This window comes from Schistocerca nitens, chromosome 2 (assembly GCF_023898315.1).
Source record: "Schistocerca nitens isolate TAMUIC-IGC-003100 chromosome 2, iqSchNite1.1, whole genome shotgun sequence".
Lineage (NCBI taxonomy): Eukaryota > Metazoa > Arthropoda > Insecta > Orthoptera > Acrididae > Schistocerca > Schistocerca nitens.
In genome coordinates, this window is record NC_064615.1 from 727,571,442 (window position 1) to 727,586,908 (window position 15,467).

The following is a 15,467-nucleotide window of genomic DNA, read 5'->3' on the forward strand; positions in this document are numbered from 1 at the left end:
TTGCTGTGCCTGTCTGCAGCTCAGCATCTCCTCTATATGGTGAGTAGAAATCTATCCTTTTCATAATGTTGTCATTATGTCTGGATGTTCTGTAGATCTTAAGTGCAACTTCTCACTATGATGAGGAATGAGTAATTTTTCAATTATAGTTCACTTTCTCTGTAAAAAATGTGGCAATCATTTACAATGATTTACCTCTCATTTCTTTTCTGGGTAATTTGAAGACTGTATTATTGGAGCAGTGTCCTCCATCCTACTGTCCAGCTCTAAAGTCAATGTTTCCAAGATGGGTTTTTGTTTCAAAATGATAGTCCATGACTATATTGCATCCACCAGTTCACCTCATGAACACCTTCCAGGATGCAGGAATCAACAATGTGAGATGGGCTGAGGTATATGTTGACATGAACCTGATTGAGTGTACTAGGGAACCAAGTGAAACTTGCAGTGAGTCATTGCAGGAAACCTCCTCACACACTGGATGATGTCAGGAGGTTTGCCAGTAAAAAGCAAGAGACTTGACCAGAAATGTATCTACCACCTGTTGAATAACAAGTCAAGTAAGATCCAAGCATGTTGCAATGGACAGGGTATAGCAACATGGTATTAAACGTTAACCAGCAGCAGTTTTTGGTTTAATAAATGTGCCCTTTTAAACAGGCATCCTTTATTTTGATTATTGTTTTGTTTTTATTTCACAATGAAGTTGGTTGTTATATAAGGCTTATAACACTTTTCCTTCCATTCCCTGCTCCCCTTGAATCTAAACCTTGCAGGTGGTGCAAAACATTTTTGACAAATAACTAATAATAGATCAAATATTTATCCACACAGAATTATGATGACCTGAGGGTTTCACCAAGATGTGTGATAAGCAAGCAGTAAATTTTAATTATGGTACTGTATGGTACTCATGTAAGTGGAATGCAAACAGATTAAGTATGTAACATTTGCACAGTCATGCTCGCTGGAGGCTTACCATGCCACACACTAACCAGGGGACTATTCATACCAGAAGAAAGCAAATAGTGTCATTTAGTTATCATATTTACAGAAAAATCAAAAATAGCTATAAGAGTAAGTGATTTTCCTACACTATGCATTTAAATACAACATCCAAAATAGATCTCCTGTACCAACATTAATGACACACGATACACTTTTGACACCATAATTGGTAATCTAATAATATTTCATAAACTAATCAAATGCCCCAAAGATGAATCTCTTTGAGGAATTGAAATTTTCATTCACAGCAGGAAACATGGGTGATGACAAAGCTGAGACACTGGCAATTCAGTGATTTAGAAGCTTCTCAAACATTCTGGATGAAAGAAAAAACTTTTACTTCCATCTACTCTTTAATGATTGAAATTATAAAAACCTGAGCTCAATGTCCAAATCATCAAACCAATTCATTAACAAATCAGTATGCTGAAATCTACATACACAAACTTTTTCAATAAGGGTAAGTTTCTGTAAAAAAGTTCTAAAGATGTGATTATATATGTGAATTTTGCCTGTGTCTTTAATTAGCAAAGTACTCCAATAATGCTCTTTGACTTACAACACACTGTATTTCTGCACCTGTATGATCTCTAGACTGTTTTTGTTTCCTGTTTGTGTGCTGTTCAGTGATACAAATGTGTATCTATAACAGATGCCAGTATTCTTTTTGATGGGATGTCTTGCAAGTGGCTTTGTTATACTGTTGTTTGTAACGTATGACATCAGCACCATATTGTGATAACAAGTGGCAAATAATAAATTATTTGTAGTGAAATGAAGTTTGACAGACAAATGCCAAACCAGAAAAAGAAATTCTAACATAATTCACTGATCCTCCTGAAAATGAGGCAACGGAAGAAAATAAAAATGACAGATATACATAACTGTCCTTATCTGTGCAGAAAACAAAGTAGTTGATCTGACTGTAATGCTGATCCAATCAACACCAATAACGTCAAGTAAAATCAGTAAATTAAAATCAAATGCAGCTGGCAAAATTGGGATAAGAAGAAGGGATTTCGAGGAAATGACAGATGAAAAACTAATTGGGTTAAAAAATAAAATAGGTTTGTTAGTTACAGTGATCAATTATGTAAATACTAGGATTGATAATGTCAAAAAGGTTTTAGTTGGTCTTCTGAACATGTTCTGTAGGATCTAGCTAACAAAATTTAGGCAAGCAAGCTGCAGCAAACCACACTTAAAAAGCAGACTTGTGTCTTCACTACACTCATGCATGAAGTTGGAGACAAAATGAAAATGTAAGAGTTGGCGTTTAGGCAGAAGTGGGAGAGCTACACTTCTTGAAAATCTGATTTCAGGAATGAAACCTGGGACTGATTCATTACAGGGCGTCCTGCATCCTGGAAAACTGGGAAAACTCAAGAACTTTTTTTGTTCTGAAAAACTCAGGGATTTTTTACATTTTACCTAAAAACCCAGGAAAAGGCACAGTACCCAATTTGCTCCTGAGCAGAGGAGTCTGCTCAGCATGATGCAGCTCTGCATTCACTGTCCAACCTCAGCTCAGCACTGTGTGATTGCCAGCTGCTGGTGTTTCAGCATTTCCCATCACTCCCATCACTCAGTAAGACCAACACACCATCCAGCCAGTTCAGCCTGGCTGTGGCTGTACAAGCCAAGCCAAACTGTGTGGGGGTTTCTTGTTGTTAACATGAAATGGCTTGCAGCTTGGCTACAGTTCCCTGGTTTGATGTTGTGCATTTGTGATGTGATGTGAATAGCAGTGAGCTGTGGAGGGTATTTGGTGCAGATTATGATTACATCTGCTTCGTTTACTAACACAGTATGATGACAGAGATGTGTCTTTTCAGGGGAGTTCACCCCTAATTCGAATCAATATGTTTTGAACCATGAATAATAGTGCACAATAAGTTTGTGTACACTGTTTTGGATGCACACCAATAAATTACTGTTGTAGCATCCCAACAGCTATTGATCTGCTATTGTGAATAAATAACATTGCTTATAGAATTTTTGTGATAGGCATAAAATAGTGCCCTTAGAGGACTAACAAGCATGTCTTGGACTTTGGACATGCGGCAGTTGGTTAAGGCTGAGCTAATGCCTGCAACAGGTATAGTGTAACATAGGTGGTCAGGGCGAGTGAGGACTGTAGGCTAGGCAGCCAGGGCAACTCTGTGTCATTTCTCTCCTGGCTAGCTAAAGTTTCCATTGTAATTATGGGTTTTTGGAAAAATGACATGTCATTTAAGGAGACAGTGATTGAATTATTACAAAGTTTATATTATTATTTTTAACACAATCATCTTTTTATGACACAATCATAACTGGTTTTAGTTACAATGGCCATCATCGTACGCTATAAACAGAATTTATTGAACACATGTTCATGCGTTGTGGCCAAAAGCAGTGATGATTGTGTCATAAAAAGGGGATTGGATCCAAAAATAAAAAAGCTGCTGTGGGTCTTAGTAGTTGCCATAAACTACTTTCAGTTACATGCATGCATGGAAGATATTGTTGCCTTCCTTTGTATCCGGTCCAGGAAGGTTGTAAGTGAGTGGATGGGGTGGAGGTCGCTCATAAGAAAGAAAGTGACCCAGGTCATGAGTTTTTTAGTGGCTTTCTGAGTTCATCAACTCTTGAACATGCCTTGCTGTATTGCTTAGGTTCAATCCTGTCTAATGCTTACATTAACTAATGGATCACTCAAGGAAATCGAAGTGGATGTTCAACCTTTGCTGGACTGAGGAATTTTGGTGAGTGGCAGAGCACTCATCTGAAAAATTCTGTGTTCCGTGCACAGTCTGTAAAACAAACTTCCCCCTCAGCAAAATGGGCAAGCAGCCCTTGTTGTCATGCAAGTGGAAAATATTGAGATGGGCTTGCTGCTACTAGGAAGGTGGTAATGCCTATATCCATACTAATATTCCCAAGCAGCTACAGTGCAAATGCTACAGTGTCAGAATGCTACCTCCCAGTACTCAGCTGTTCGTCAACTCCAACAATGAAAAGGAAAATCTTGACAATGCCCTCAACTTGGTAAATGCACTTGAAAATAAAACTACCAATTTCAGTGAAGAAAAGTTCTATTTAGTCTCAGTGCATTTTTAGCCTGATGAAGTGCAGACAGGCAGAGCATCACACAGTTGTAATGTCTCCCAGCAACTAGGTCCTAGGTCAAGCACTTGCATCAGGAACCTACTGCACTAACTTCTGTATGATGGCTAATGACGCTAGATTCCACACAGAGGATGCTGTGACAAAGGCAGAGATCTGTTTGCTGCTATCAGACACCAATCTTCTCAAGACAAGAGCAGCCTTGTTAATCTCTTACCAGATACTCTTGGCTTTGTTTTTCACTCAACATCTACAGACAATGACATAGTGTTGTATGGGTTTGATGAGAGTTTGAATAAATTAGCCAAAACCAGCAGAAGTATTTGTTTTTAAATTTCGGGGAAAATGCTTTGGGTCAGGTTTCAAGCAGGTACCTCATTTTAGTGTTTTTGGGAAAAATTACTCCAAAAGATTTAGTTGAATAATTTGAGGCAAGTAAAGTAAATCTGGAAAGGAAGGTCATTCAGATGTCCATGGATGGCCCCAATTTTAATAAGGCTTATCTAAGAGAACTGAAAATCAAGCTTAATGTTGAAGATAACCCAGTGAATTCTATGCTTTTATTCTTTGGGATATGTGCTTACACACAGTCTATGCTGCCTTTAAGATAGGTAGTACCAGAACTGGTTGGAACCTCGTTCAGTTTCTGAGAACTTTATATAATATATTTAAAAAGTTCCCTGCTGCCAAGCTGATTTCACCAATATTACAGGCACCTCTGTGTGTGAGTGGGGGTGAGTGTGAGAGCAACTGCTATGTTTGGACTATTGCTGCTCACGTTGCGCCATTTCTAACTAAATTTCAGCTCCTTTCCTCTGTACTTCCCTCCAGTCTATGGTCAGAGAATTAATAAGAAAATTTGTCAAATCAAAAGTTTTGGAGAAGCAGACTATCTTCAAAACAAGTCTGAGTTCAACACATAAATCTGTTATGATCTCAGATAGTTGTCATTGGGTACAGAACTAAAAAAGCTCTGGGGGAATGTGATTTATCAGAGAATGATACCTTGGTGCTCCATAAAGAGCTCCCTATATTTATGAAGAATATGTGTGGTATCTAAAATTCTGGATAAGTTGTCTCCGGAGTATCGCTTTACGAAGAGTGCCTCATTAAATCTAGAAGTGGCAATTAATGGTGACATTATGAAGGGACGGTTAGGTACAGCATTGACACTTCACTACCTTAAATTGCTTTGGTGATCTTGAGGCTGACACCATTCCCCTGAGTTCCATAATCTTGCAGAGATCAGTTCAATAAAATAAATCCTCAAAGAATTTTATAGAGATCATGCTTGCATTGATCATTTATGTATGATGATCATTGGCAGCGAAAGTGGATACGAAAATTTGTAGACATCTATCAAGCTTCCTTGCGTTCTCTTCCATGTAAGTGACAGCCTACAAAGAGAATTCTCTGACAACTACTCAAATCTAATAAAAAATCTGACCGGAGCCTTTCTTATAGTGCTTACTACCATTTGTGTTGTGGTCAAGGCCACTTGGAGTGTTGGATCTGTACTCACCACAAAGCAGTTAATACACACAGCTTCTAAAATGCACATGGTAGGTTCAGTGAAGCAACAGCAGAAAAATGGGCAGCTGAGAATTCCTCAAGATAAAATTAAAGAAAGAGGAAAGAGATTAGAGAATATCCAAGAGCTGTAAAGTAAGAAAACAAATGTTATGGAAAATGCTGAGGAAGATGTTTCTCAGCCTATTTTATTGGGATGTGTGGCTTACGCATTAAGAGGGGATTAGTAGATTGCTCATACTGAAAAGGTTACCACTATTATGAGGTATCAGACAATATGAAACAAATCTGAACAGAGATTGAACCTGTGAGAAAATATTCTAACATTCAGAAGGAAGAATTGTGTAATTCAGGGCTTCCCAACCTTTTCAGCTGCCAGACCCCTTCTTCAGTCGAAAATACATGGCAGACCCCTAGTCAGTCAAGAGCACAGTAACTTTAAATTTCAGAGCGACAGCCATGGGAACTGAAAGCTTCTTAATGCAAGTGTCATGTTCCCAATGATCCCCCCCCCCCCCCCCCCCCCGAAGTATCAATAGTCTTTGGTTTGGAGATGAATGAAAACAACTTGAAGGTTGAAAATCGACTTATGAAATAGGTAGTGCACTGACAAAGCAAGTTTAACATTTAATGATACCTGGGGCAGCATATGTGCCAGCGAGCGCTGTGATTGGTCGACAAAGCTGGCTCCGCTCATGCGTAAAAGGTTTCAGCGCATCTAGCGCCGTGAGCCGGCGCACAAAAGACCCCCAGTCAATCAGAGAAGCCGCATTCTCCGGCACTAAATTGTGTATGCATTAGGGAATGATTGACAAGAACAGGAGAAAGGAACACAGTAGAAGAAGAATGGATAGTGTAGAGAGATAAAATAGTGAAGGCAGCAGAAGATCAAGTAGGTAAAATGATGAGGGCTAGTAGAAACCCTTCCGTCACACAAGAGATACTGAATTCAATTGTTGAAAGGAGAAAATATAAAAGTGCAATAAATGAGGCAGGCAAAAGGCAATACAAACGTCTCAAAAATGAGATCAACAGGAAGTGCAAAATGGCTATGCAGGAATGGCTAGAGGACAAATGTAAGCACGCAGAAGCATATATCACTAGGGGTCGGACGGATGCCACCTACAGGAAAATTAAAGAGACCTTTGGAGAAAAAGAGAACCACCAGTATGAATATCAAGAGCTCAGATGGGAAACCAAAAGGTGGAAGGAGTACACAGTGGGCCTATATTAGGTTGATGTGCTTGAGGGCAATATTATCAAAATGGAAGAGGATGTAGATTAAGATAAGATAGAATATATGATACTGCATGAAGAAACTGACACAGTTCCAAAAGACCTAAGTCAAAACAAGGCCCCAGGAGTATAAAACATTCCATTAGTACTACTGAAAGAGAGCCAGCCATGACAAAGCTCTTCCATCAGGTGAACAAGATGTATGGAACAGGTGAAATACCCTAAGACTTTAAGAAGACAAGAAGAGAATAGAAGCTTTCGAAATCTGGTGCTACAGAAGAATGCTGAAGATTAGATGGGTAGATCAAATAACTAATGAGGAGGTATTGAATAGAATAGGACAGAAGAGAAATTTGTGGCACAACTTGACTAGCAGAAGGGATCGGTTGGTAGGGCATATTCTGAGGCATCAAGGGATCACCAATTTAGTATTGGAGGGCAGCATGAAGGGTAAAAATCATAGAGGGAGACCAAGGGATGAGTACACTAAACAGATTCAGAAGGATGTAGGTTACAGTAGGTACTGGGAGATGAAAAAGATTGCACAGGATAGAGTAGCATGGAGAGCTGCATCAAACCAGTCTCTGGACTGAAGACCACAACAACAACAACAACATAGCCTGATAATTCCAATCCAAAGAAAGCAGGTGCTGACAGGTGAGAAAATTAACAAACAATCAGTCTAATAAGTCACGGCTGCAAAATACTAACACAAATTCTCTAGAGATGAATGGAAAAACTGGTAGAAGCAGACCTCAGGGAAGATCAGTTTGGATTCCGGAGAAATGTAGCAACACGCGAGGCAATACTGACCATATGATTTGTCGTAGAAGATAAGCTAACGGAAAGCAAACATACATTTATAGCATTTGTAGACTTAGAGAAATCTTTTGACAATGCTAACTGGAATACTCTCTTCAAAATTCTGAATGTGGCACGAGTTAAATACAGAGAGCAAAAGGATATTTACAATTTGTACAGAAACCAGATGGCAGTTATAAGAGCTGAGGGACATGAAAGGGTAGCAGTGGTTAAGAAGGGAGTGAGACAAGGTTGTAGCCTATCTTCAATGTTATTCAATCTGTATATTCAGCAAGCAGTAAAGGAAACAAAAGAAAAATTTGTAGTAGGAATTTAAGTCCAAGGAAAAGAAATAGAAACTTTGAGTTTGTCGATGACATCGTAATTCTGTTAGCAACAGCAAAGGAATTGGAAGAGGAGTTGAACGGCATGGACAGTGTCTTGCTAGGAGGATATAAGATGAACATCAACAGAACGAGGATAATGGAAAGTAGTCGAATAAATCAGAACAGTGTCTTGAAAGGTTATAAGAGGAACATCAACAAAAGCAAAACAAGGGTAATGGAATGTAGTTGAATTAAATCAGGTAATGCTGAGGGAATTAGATTAGGCAACGAGACACTTAAAGTATTAGATGAGTTTTATTATTTGGACAGCAAAAGAACTCATGGTGGTAAAAGTAGGGAGGATATAAAATGTACACTGGCAATGGAAGGAAAGCATTTCTTAAGAAGAGGAATATGTTACCATTGAGTATAGATTTAAGTGTCAGGAAATACTTTCTGAAAGAATCAAATATGGAAGTGAAACGTGGGTGATAAACAGTTTAGATGGGCAGAGAATAGAAGCTTTTGAGATGTGGTGCTACAGAAAAATCCTAAAGATTAAGTGAGGAGATCACATAACTAATGAGGAGGTACTGAATAGAATTGAGGAGAAAAGAAACTTGTGGTACAACATGATTAGAAGAAGGGATTGTTTGATAGGACACATTCTAGGGCATCAAGTGATCGCCAATTTAGTACTGGAGGGAAGTGTGGGAGGTAAAAACCATACAGGAAGACCAAGAGATAAATACAGTAAGCAGATTCGTAACGTTGTAGTTGAATTGGTTACTAGGAGATGAGGGGCTTGCACAGAATAGAGTAGCATGGAGAGCTGCATCAAACCAGTCTCAGGACTGATGAGCACAGCAACAAATAATCATGAAACAAGACTGAACAGATAGAATTTATCTACACCTTTCTCATCCTGGTTCGTTGATTGCGTATTTGGAACTGTGAAAAAGTCTTATCACTACCATGGGGCAACAATGCGAAAGTGCATACCATTGTGAAGTTGTCCATAAGGGGAAAAAAGGTTGTAACAGTGGCCATGATGTACAAAATTAACAGTATATTTAAAAATTGAGAAGTTGGTTATCTCACGTTACGATGAATTCACAACGCCTACCATAAAACGGGTGCTACTCGTTCCTTCATCTAAGGCACCAATCAATGGGCCGTATCTGTTCGTGGACGACATTCTCAAATTTCTGCGCGCTCAGAGAGGTGTACATTCATCCTCTGAAAACAAACAGTTTTTGTACGGTTTCTTCAAGTACTTCAGGCAATTAAATCGGTTGTTTATATAGAATGAGAATAACAGCATTTCCTTTATTATATTACCGATGTTTAGAAGACAGCACTCTATTTTACACGCTGAATAATTGAATCTGAAAAAATCTGTGCTTGTTATTCGCCCTATTAATATATTCATTCACTTAATTTCGATTTACACGCAATCCACTAGCACCAGTCACCCACACTAAGTATTAAGGTCTCTGAATGTTGCAACTTCGTTTGTTTCTGTTTACTCATGGGTGAAAAAATATTAAAATTTCACTATTCTGCACGTTGTTCAAAAATGAGCTTAGGACTGAAGAACTGTAACCAGTTATTCAAATTTTATTTCTTGAAACTACTAATCAAGACAACTTCCACTCGCAGGCACTAGTTCTTCAAAGCGCTTTTCTTGAAATGGGCGCTTGTTACATTATTGCTTGATTCGATATTACTTCGACTTCAAAGCTTTAAAAATATCAAGTCAAGGAATTTTCTCCACGGGTGGAATGCGAGATTAGATTATGTTATTTATTATTATTAATTTATTTTTGGCTAATGATGTACATACTATTAGCCGTCACATTACCTCTGAACTTCATTAGAAGTTTTTAAAATGTGGCACTATTTACACATTGAGCCATGGCAATAAGTTCAATATGGCTGTCGATATATATATATATCCACGTATAGGTCGCTCCTCCGATGGAGCAATGGCGAATCCGCAAATTTAGGTAGTTACTTTCATGTTCAATGAATCATTTGTACAATACACATGAAAGGACTCATTTTACAACCACATTACACATATATGTGTGAATATGTCTACATGCTGTCCATTCAAATGGTTTTCTTTTTTTAATGCAGATGTTACTTTTTAATTCCTATCCATCACCTTTCACACATTACCATCATAGAAATTCTTATAACACAACTGTAATAATCACGACATTTTTGTTATAAAATTATTTATACACAGAACAGTTGTACTTTGTGAATAGTTTGTAGTTCCTTATATCTTGAAGTGACAGGTGTTCTGCTGGGTATGAGGATCATCCACGCTCAATATTTCGACAACGTGATTCGTTGTCTTCATCAGATGCTACTTGAGACTGTTATACGAATGTTTTTTACACTTCTCATTCCAGGACCTAAAAAAATGGGTGAAAAATGTATACAACAGTATTATAAGTATTGCCACTTTGAGGTATTAAACTGTATAATAAATAGGTTAAATACTGCAAGAAAATAGGTTTCAGTTGACTTGTCCTATTTCACAAGTACACACTTTGTACAAAATGTAATCAAATAGGACCAAATAAAAATCGATCAATCTCCGCGAAAGGGGGAGGGCGGACAGACGATTACATACATTTATATCTTTACATGCAAAACTGGAAAGGCTTTGTAATGACTAAATATGTATGGCAATTGGATACATGTGCTAATCCCATTCTCTCAATCTTGTCCTCTGTACATATCCTCCTTCGCTTGTCTACGTCCACTTCCCCCCCCCCCCCCCCCTCTGTCCATCTTATCGTCTCCTGTCTCTCTGACCTTCGCCTTTTTCATTGTTATTGCAAATTCAGATTCCATGATAGTATTCTAATCATAAGCTGATAAATCATAAATACAACTTCCCTGTTTGCTGCTAAAAGTGACTGAGAGGAAGAAAACAAAACAGCACATTTTTGTGCATACAATTTTGTTTCTTTGAGAATATATATAATTAGAAAGAAATACACAGGAGAATGATTTAAATGGTGTGCTATCACAGTTAAAACTGACTGCGAGAAAGACAACAAAACCACGTATTTTCACAGCAGAGAACATAGCAGCACAGCATTCTCTTTCTCACAGTCAGTTGAACAGGAAACATGTACATATCACATATGCTCCTATTTAAAAACTATATAGCCTGTATCCATAATAATCTCTGTTAAGAGTATCATGTAAAAATTTGAAGTACATCACTCAAGATCTTCTCGAGATTTATTGTAAAAATATTTCCCCTTAAAAATTATATATATTTATGTATTATATGTATTAAAAATATATATAGCCTATAACCATTTAAATGTTCATTAGAGTATCTTGTAAAAATTTGAAGTATATCGGCCAAGGAATTTTCAAGATTTTTGATAAAATCTTTAAATAACAACTTGTCTTTTATATAGAGGTACAGATTACAGTTTTCACTATTTTTCTGTGGTCTGATAATTGTACAGGAACATAATGTAAGACCCCCGACACACCACACGATGCCCCTAAGTTAGTATTTTAAGAGCAAGCAAGGATAAAATGCTGACTGAAAGTAAAAAGTCTGCAGAGGCATTTAGTGCAAACCAACTAATTAATTTTTTCACGTCCATCTTTTGATACACTGTTTTTTGTTTTTAGTACTAGAACACAGTCGAGCTTTTTTCTCATAAGGGAAGAATGTGCATCTGTAGAGCAAAATTATTGCAGTCTAAGTGTATTTAAATGTGCATGAATAATATGATACAGAAGACCAATATAAAGCATTTTTCATTATGGAAGTGTGTGAAGAGAATTTTTGTGTAATTACAACAAGCGCCATTGCCCACAGAGTCCTATAGCTGCCTGTATATTCGCCAAAATTGTAAGGAAGCTCGATGCACAAGCAGACATTTTTAAACAAATTCAATTCATATTCAGTTACTAATAGTCAATCAATTAATTATTAATTCATTTATTTTTTAATATACGGTATTACATGAGAGGTGTGGTGTCACCGCCAGACACCACACTTGCTAGGTTGTAGCCTTTAAATCGGCCGCGGTCCGTTAGTATACGTCGGACCCGCGTGTCGCCAGTATCAGTGATTGCAGACCGAGCGCCACCACATGGCAGGTCTAGAGAGACTTCCTAGCACTCGCCCCAGTTGTACAACTGACTTTGCTAGCGATGGTTCACTGACAAAATGCGCTCTCATTTGCCGAGACGATAGTTTAGCATAGCCTTCAGCTACGTCATTTGCTACGACCTAGCAAGGCGCCATTATCAGTTACTATTGATATTGAGAATCATGTACCGTCCAGACCGACGTTCACCATTAATGGATTAAAGTTAAGTATTCCACCAGCAACGTCCTTTTTTCTAAATTCTAATTTCCTTGTCCTGTTCCAGACCTCATGCCAGCCTGTGTGAGCTAAAACGCGTGCCTTTCGGCCTCCTCTAGTAACACGGTGTTGGCCCTCCTGCCAACCAAAACATTGGCAAAGGGGCAAAACCGCGTTCTTACCGATATTGCCCTGATTTACTTGTGTAATGGCTTCGCCACAATCTCCAGATGTACTGTCCGAGTTTTATCGCTTACAGAATCAGCAGACGCAGGCCTTACTGGATGCCCTTGGACAGCTCGTCCAGGGTCAACGGGCAATGCAAAACGATGCGGCAGCCGCCGCTCCACCGCTAACGCAGCCACACCATGCTGTTGCACCAACTTTTCGACCTTTTGATGCTGCACTGGAAAGCTGGACGGAGTGGTCACGCCAATTTGGATTCCATCTCGCCGCCTACAGAATTCAAGGTAACGAGCGGCAGCCTTTTTTGTTATCATCGGTCGGCGCCCAAACATACCATGTGATAGTCAAATTATTTCCCCGATGCGACGTAGCAACTCTGTCCTAAGACGAAATTTTGTCTGCATTAGATGCATATTTCAAAGAATCAGTCAATGTAGTTGCGAAAAGGTATACCTTCTTTCGTACAAAATGTACGACAGGTCAGACTAATCGGTAGTGGGTTGCAACCTAGCAAGGCCTTACTTGGGATTGTGCTTTTAAGTGTGAATGTGGACTCCCTTATTCAGATACTATGGTACGTGATGCAATTGCACAGAACATTTCTGATGTTTGTATAAGGGAACAGATTTAGAAACTAGTCAATCCCTCCCTTCAACAAGTGATGGACATATTGGATCGGCAGGACACACTTGACTTTGCTCAGGAATCATTTGAAACTTCACCAGCCGTGTGTCAGGTTAACCGGCCCACCGGGCGACCTGCACGGAGCAGTAAACAGCCCTCACGCCCAGCCGCGACGCTGACGCCAGGCTCTCAGCCATGTGTGCCGCGCAGGCAAACAAATGCAGTGCTAAAATCATGCCCGCGGTGTGCTATTAGACATTCGCGTGAGAATTGCCCGTCACACCATGCTATTTGCTTTTTCTGTAATAAAAAAGGACATGTTCAGAGTGTTTGTCAGAAAAAGCTCAGATCGGACACTCACAACCATTCCAGGTCCTTTGCTTCGCGCCGAATTCGAACCGCTCAGGCTTGTGAAACTTCGCCCATGGAAATTCATGTAGTTTATTCCACTCCGCCCAGTACCACTCTCTCTAACAGTGACTGTGTTCGTCCCACAAATATTGTGCGTCGACATCGCCGGAAATCCCGTCAAGTCGCAAGTGATTATGTACCAGTGTCAGTTCACATTGCACAAGACAGTCGCTCTTGTCGTCAGCAGGACAATAAACTTTTTGTAGACTTGGACATTAACGGCAAAGTGATACCATTCCAGCTCGATACTGGAGCTGCAGTTTCACTGATCAATCAAGACACGTACAAACAGCTGGGCACACCTCCGCTGCATGCCGCAAATGTTAAGTTAACTAGTTATTCAGGTCAAGATATCCCTGTGTTAGGACAGTGCAGCCTTCTTGCAACATACAAAGGACACACAAAACTTGTGTCATTTTACGTCCTTCGTTCTTCTTCTGCAGTGAACTTGTTTGGTTTCGATTTATTTCAGATGTTTAACTTGTCTATAGTAAATCAGGTCCTATCAGTGAACCAGACTGTGCCTTCAGATAGTGTTTCTCGTCTATGTGAAGAATTTGCAGACATTTTTGCACCAGGCCTTGGTTGCGCTAAGAACTACAAAGCACATTTGGAACTGAAAGTAAACGCGCAACCAAAATTTTTCAGAGCGCACAATGTTCCCCACCCATTGCGTGATGAGGTCGCAAAAACATTACACGATTTGGAATCGCAAGGTGTAATTGAGCGTGTGCAGGCTTCTCTCTGGGCATCACCCTTAGTAATATTGCCAAAACCTTCCGGAAAATTGAGACTTTGTGTGGACTTCAAGGCAACAGTGAATCCGCAACTAGTGATTGCAACTTTTCCTCTACCGCGCCCGGAAGATCTTTTTGACAAACTGTGCCCGGGTAAATATTTTTTGAAGTTGGACCTAGCAGATGCGTACTTGCAAATACCAGTGGACAAAGAATCCCAGCGTGTTTTGGTGGTTAACACGCATCTTGGTTTGTATCGATTCAAACGACTGCCAATCTGGTGTGCATCCGCCCCTGCATTGTTTCAGCAATATCTCCAAACTGTTTGTGCATCGGTCCCTACTGCAGCAAACTATCTGGACAATATTGTGATCTCCGGAAAGACGGAAGAAGAACATTTAGCCAATCTCAAAACATTATATCAGGTCTTGCGACAAAATGGTCTTCGCTTGCGGAAGGACAAATGTGTGTTTTTTGCTCGTGACTTGCCATACCTGGGACATGTACTCAATGCCCAAGGCATACATCCCAGTCCCGAGCACCTCCGTGCCATACAAGACTTGCCTTCGCCGCAGAATTTGAAGCGCCTACAGTGTGTGCTGGGAAAAATTAATTATTGTCACCGATATATCCCACACGTCTCTTCCATTTCAGCTCCGCTTCATCGCTTACGCCGTAAAGGTGTTCCGTTCGTCGGGACGACGGGATGCGAACACGCCTTTCGCCAGTTGAAATCGGCGTTGCTTTCCACTAATTGCCTTACGCCATTCGATCCCCAGAAACCCCTTTTGTTGATGGTGGATGCATCGGATTTCGGGATCGGTGCTGTGCTTGCGCACAAAGATGGATCGCACGATCGCACTATTGCCTTTGCGTCCAAATTGCTCTCTTCTGCGCAAAGAAATTATTCACAGATCGAGAAAGAAGCATTGGCTCTCGTATTTGGTGTCACAAAATTTCATGATTTCTTGTATGGTCGTCACTTTACCATCATCCCAGACCACAAACCTTTGACATCGCTTTTTCATCCGAACAAGCCTGTACCTCCACGTACAGCGCAGAAATTCATTTGCTGGTCTATTTTCCTCTCGCAGTACCACTACGATATCTTGTATCGGTCCACTGCTAAGCACAGAAACGCCGAT

The 15,467-nt window shown here is 39.7% G+C and overlaps 1 protein-coding gene across 1 annotated transcript in view; it reads right to left on the minus strand.

Annotated features, from left to right (window-relative positions):
* The window catches only part of LOC126235288 (glycerol kinase-like), a 277,633-nt gene extending 268,429 nt beyond the window's left edge, over positions 1–9,204 (minus strand). The window contains exon 1 of the mRNA XM_049944014.1: positions 9,133–9,204. Coding sequence (XP_049799971.1) covers positions 9,133–9,204 — 72 coding nt within the window. The remainder of the gene's footprint in view (positions 1–9,132) is intronic.
* Positions 9,205–15,467: the final 6,263 nt, after the last annotated feature.